General features: G+C 34.7%; 1 protein-coding gene across 1 annotated transcript in view; it reads left to right on the forward strand.

Moving 5' to 3' along the window:
* Positions 1 to 1,374, forward strand: part of LOC122079996 (succinate dehydrogenase subunit 7B, mitochondrial-like) — a 4,342-nt gene extending 2,968 nt beyond the window's left edge. The window contains exons 3-4 of the mRNA XM_042646829.1: positions 419 to 521; positions 897 to 1,374. Coding sequence (XP_042502763.1) covers positions 419 to 521; positions 897 to 979 — 186 coding nt within the window. The 3' untranslated portion in view covers positions 980 to 1,374. The remainder of the gene's footprint in view (positions 1 to 418; positions 522 to 896) is intronic.
* The last annotated feature ends 4,407 nt before the right edge of the window (positions 1,375 to 5,781 follow it).

Consider the following 5,781-nt stretch of genomic DNA (forward strand, 5'->3'; position numbering starts at 1 on the left):
AAAAAAAAAAAAAAAAAAAAAATTGGTACCATATGTTATCATAAATTCCTCATATTGAGTTTTCCGTAGATTTTACATTTATTTTCTGCAGGTCCATAGTTCATATTCTGCACTTTACTCTCGTGTGATACATGCATATCTAATTTAATTTATAATTCCAGAAATGGTGTAAGCTACTACTATCTTTTCCTTGTTAGTTACTTCCTGGGGGCTATTTATAAAAGTAAGGTCACTGCTGCTGTCAATTCTAATTTTATTTGAAGCAGTCTGATGGATTCTCTCTGTGGCAATCCATTTTGCCTTAAAAACTGCATTTTTTCCCTTCCTCTGGCTACATCTAATAGCGCTGTCATTGACATCCTAGTTAACTGCATTCATGTACGTTATGTGGGACTAAGTCAGTGGTTTTACCTCACAGCTCTTAGAAGAAGACCCTGCTCTGAAGCAGTTCAAGTCACACAAGAAGAGTGTCTGGCGACTCAAAAGAGTGGGGGATGTGCTCACAATTGTTGTTGTTGCTGGTATGCTTGTGCCTGCCTCTGGACATATTGGATTTAGTGTTTTTCTATGTGAAACTATCATGATAAATGGGGGAGACATAAAAGAGGATTTGAATTATTGCATAATTTACTTTTTCAACTTGATTAGAGGCAACGGAAACTGCTAGCGCAGTTTGTTGGTACCCCTGCTTTTGTTGCGGGGTCCCAAGAGGTCAAAGGATTGACGCTCTTGTTTTTCAACTTACACCATAAGGCACCTCCCCTCTCTTGTATCCTTCTATGATATAATGCAGTGTTGGAGCTGTTTAAGTATATATATAAAATAAATACATAAATATATAAATTAAAAGGCTGCAACTTCTCAGGAGTGGATGTCATGTTGTTTGTCCATTTCAGGCTGTTGCTATGAAATCTATGTCAAAGCAGTCATGCGGGAAGAAGCTCGGAAACAGGCCAGCCCTATAAGTGAGGGAGCATGATGAACATTGTATGTGTAAACATTCTGACTTCTGTTCATCTACTTGAGATGACTAGCTCCTATAAGGTTTCTTCATATCTTTTTGTAGTTTTATGTTGTCTGAATAATTGTGATGAGCCTTGTGGATTCATAGTTGGTTGAAATGAAACCAGGAGGTGGGAGGTTTCAAGAACCATTGGTTCAACTTTCATTGTGGGTTTTACATTTTTACTGGAAAAAGAAGCTGGGAGATTACGTAAACATGGACTGATTCACTATGGAGTGACAGGTGACAAAATGTCCTTGTGAACTTTGATTTTTCAGCAATTTGAGGAAGCTGCAATTTCTGCATTTGCAGAATCAAACGGTGCTTTCTGAACCTTGTATATTAATTGAATGAATTCATCTTCTTTTAAAGCATTTGTGTTACTCGTAGGTTAAATACTTTCTCTTAAGATTGTCCAATTGGGCCATCAGAGCTCAAAAGACCTCATTTTGGTCCATGTTTGGGTTCCATGGACCTTGGGCTTTTTATTCTTGGATTTATCGATGAAATGAACCTCTTTTGTAGGCCCATATTTTGGGGTCTAAATTCTGTAAACGATTGCATAAATAAGATTATGTGGGTCTAATGGACTGATGTGATGTGTTATGTTCTTAAAAGAAGATTCACTACGTTGGAAGAAAAATTGCAATGAAGATCTCTCAAGAACATTCAAAATTGTGGCAAGAACACTTGCCCAGAAACCCTAACATGAAAACCCCAAACCTCACTTGCTTACACAAGAAGACATCGTATCATATAAATACTCCTCCAAGTTGGGTCAATCCATTGGGTCATACTATCGTGGGAATTTTATCTTGCATTCCATACGTGATCAACCCAACCCCTCTGTTATCATCACAAACCTCAAAAAAATCTCATTTGTTGGAATGGGTGATCAATCTTCAAAACATATCAAGAATTCAAGACAAACATAACAGTTATAGTGATTAGAAATCCTAGTCAATTTAGGATTTTGAAGAGGTATTTATAGATGTGATACACCTATATCAATTGGAGATGATCCGAGTAAAAGAATTGAGTTTCTTTCTAATGATTTTTGGTGTTATTGAGCAGTACAAATGGAATTGGTGTCTCAAACATTGATTTATTTTCTTGTATTTTGTTCTCTATCCCTTCTTTCTTCTCTATATACTTCTCCCTTCCCCTCATCCTTGCGATTCCCTTTTTTCCGTGTCCTTGTGCTCAATTGCTTGCAGGCTACTTCCTTCTATCCTAAAAGACAACCCCTCCAACCAATAGATCCTCTATTGATCTACATTATTAGGTCAATTTACAATTATATTAAGAAGAATGGGTTGCAGTGTAGAACTGTAGACAACGACCAGAAAAAGAAACAAATATATTGATATTTTTAAGAGTAGTAAAATCAATGTGAAAACGAGTTTGCAGTGAAGTAGGGTATGAAGTAGTCTTCTTTGCGTACTTCAGGGAGGGGAATTTTGTAGCCGACTGTTTAGCTTCTTCTTCTAGGGCATTGTCTCAAAATGGGCATTGTCGACTTTTGAATCCTGGGTGCACCAACAAATGCACGACAAATATATCGTAATGAAGTAACCTTACCATTGCACTGATGTGAGGTGCAATACATCTTTGAGAATCATTCTAATGTCTTCCATATAGTACAATGGTGCATAATGTTGATGATGATACGCATTTACTCCAGAGTTCCATATGTGATTGTTTCATTTCAAAACATAGAATGTTAAGATTGAAATTTTGCAAGACTTCTATAGGTTTTGGGTTTTCCCAAGTCATCTTACCAATTGACTTCTTAAAAGAAAAACTTGCCCATTGGCAATATGCTCCATGCACATAAAGAGCGTAGGAGAGGAGGAAGAAGGGAGGAGAAGAGGAAGGAAAAAGAGGTCACAGCTTGGGTTTTTTTTTTTCGTTCTTCGTTTTTATTTAAAGTAGTTGGGAGATTAATTGGTTGGACGGATGATAATGGTGTACAAGCATGTTGGTGTCGAAAGGTTTGAGCCATTGTGGGTAGTTGGTCTTTTTGAGATGTAGTAAGTTCCATCAACTATTGATTCAATATAAATAATTGGAAAAAGGTTTTCTAGTTTAGCAAGAGCTATATTAGAGAGATTCTCTAGTCCAACCCTAATATTTGTTATGTAAATTGTAAGAACTGAAATTTTGTTTGACTAATAGATCATAAATGTCATCCTTAGATGTCAAGTTTTGGCCAAGTGGTTACAGAAGCTCCATTTTGTTTCAAACTTAGAGATGAAACTTTGTAATCATAATCAACATGGTTGTATAAACTTTTTAAAAATTTTATTCTATTTGATAACGATACTTTTAGATGTAAATTTTATTTTACTTTTCAAATACAAGGGATTTAGATGTAGATGCAAAGTAACATTTAATAATCAAATATGGAATGATATAGGTATATGGGGTAATGATTACAAAAGTTTTCTATAAGATTCGAAATTTTCATTTCCTTTTGATTCCCCTCGCAACCAAATGAGCATAAAGTGTTGAAGATCCAGTGAAAAAATGAAGGTTTAAAAAAAAATAAAATTGATTATTGAATATTAAAGGGAATATAATGTATTGTAGAATTTGAATTTGAAATTTGAAATTTGGCATGTGAGAAATATAGACCGTTTTCTAAATATTTATACCATCAAATTATTATATCACCATTTCATGTGGTAAAATTTGGTGTTGGACAAGAGACTCTTTCTAAATTAGAAAAAAAAAAATTCCTAACCAGATAATCTCTTATAACTAACAATATTTTGAGGATTCATCTATATAAAAAATAGCGAAAAAGAAGTCTAAAAGACAATGCAGCCACTACGCCCAAACATAGGGAGGGGGGGGGGGGGGGGGGGGGGGGGAAATGATTATCCCACCCCTCATGAGAGTGAAATCTCACCGGTGTTGATGCTTCTATAATGCTCCCATATTACTTTTGGGGAACCTTCTCCCAAAAAAATAATACATTTTGAGGAGTCAAGCTGCTTCCATAGATTAGAAATGATATTTTTAGTTTCTGAGTTGTGACCTAAAAGCAACACTTGATAGATTTGCATACATGCGCCATCGGGTAGCATTCTCTCTCCCCAATATGTCAAATTTTTTTGCAAAAATTGATTAATCAAAAATAAATTAAATGTTTGATAACAAATTGATCAGTAAATTCAGTAAGAAACGAAAGTTCACACTCAATTTCATTGGTTCCATCCAACTGAATCCAATTCAATCCTTTACTCAGTTGAGAAAGTTTAGTTCACCCATGAATCCTTCACTGCTTCTGACCCTCATCAAAGCAAAATGAGGGCCACCGGTGGAGTAATTCCTCAAGGAAAACTCTGTTCTAAAAATTTCCATCCATATCCATATATCAATTGGTATTTTATCCAATCAATCTGATTGATCATTCTTGAAGCATGTGCAACTAAATAATGCGTAATATCTTTATCATTGGATCTTGATCCTTATGATCTACCAAATGCCTCTAGATGTTTGACCAAATTCTTGATCAAGGTAGTTAATCACTTACAGGTTATATCTCATCTCCTCAATTATTATTGATTACAATGGGCTAGATAATCCCATTGTTATTTGTTATATAAAAAAACCAATTATTATGAAAGAAGATATCAGGAAGCATGTGAAGCTCAATAAGTGGGCTCCTTATTCGACTCAACTAACTTAGACACTGTAATTAAAATAACCAACCAATCTTCCATGAGCAAGCCTTCTCTCTCTCTCTCTCTGTTTCTCTCTAAAGTAGGTTCCATTTTATAACATGACGACACCTAAGACTGAATGATAGAATAAGTGTAGTTAGATGAGGATGAACAATAATGTTTTATCATGTTCTCACGTCTGAGATCATCATATCCATTATCCATGAGGACCATGAAGTTTTATAGTCCTTGTTGTGTATTCCATTCATCCTGCGTAAAGCTTAATTGTGTAAGAGAGACATAGTCTTTCCTCCTCAGCATCATCTAGTTTTTTGTTCCCTCATTGATCATCTTTTTCATCTTTCTTTGTGGGGAAAGCTGAAGTAGAAGCTATCATTCTAGTTGAAATTTTGGTATCTCTCATCTTGATTGTTCTTCTTGATACTCGACTGAGAGAAGAAGAAAAGAGAGCTAGAGACCCAAAATGGTTTTCATTCAACCCCGGTATGACCTAATCCATGGATTGGGGGTCAGTATGGGCCCACGGGATTAGTCAGGCCAAAGGCCTGGATAACCGTCGTTAGCCAAAAAAAAATACTGGCTTTTCTTATGATTGTTCTAAATGTAATCCTAAACTCTCAAATAAAAATGATGACATAAAATCAAAAAAAGATATGATTTCCTTCTATCATGTCTGATAATCATGTTATTTCTCCCAACATAGATTTTCCTTAGGCTCCGTTTGGTTGCAATAGGAATTTGAAGGGAAGGGAAGTGAAATTTTCATACTTTAGAAAGAAATGTTTATAATCATTATTCCATATGATTATATAAACTACTTAATTTTTTTAACCATATTTAGTAATGATATATTTTATATGTAATTTTTATTTTACATATTACAGCAAAGGGTTTTGGATGCAAAGTAAAGTAAAATTTTATAACCAAATATGGAATGATTTGAAGTTAATGTTAAAGTCAAATGGGTAATGATTACATATATTTCTCTTTTAAGTATGAAAATTTCACTTCCCATTCCTTTAATTCCCCTTACAATCAAATATAACCTTATTTTTAACTCTCTTTTATTAGAAAATTGTGCACTAG

Source organism: Macadamia integrifolia, chromosome 5, assembly GCF_013358625.1.
Source record: "Macadamia integrifolia cultivar HAES 741 chromosome 5, SCU_Mint_v3, whole genome shotgun sequence".
In the NCBI taxonomy this organism is placed as follows: domain Eukaryota; kingdom Viridiplantae; phylum Streptophyta; class Magnoliopsida; order Proteales; family Proteaceae; genus Macadamia; species Macadamia integrifolia.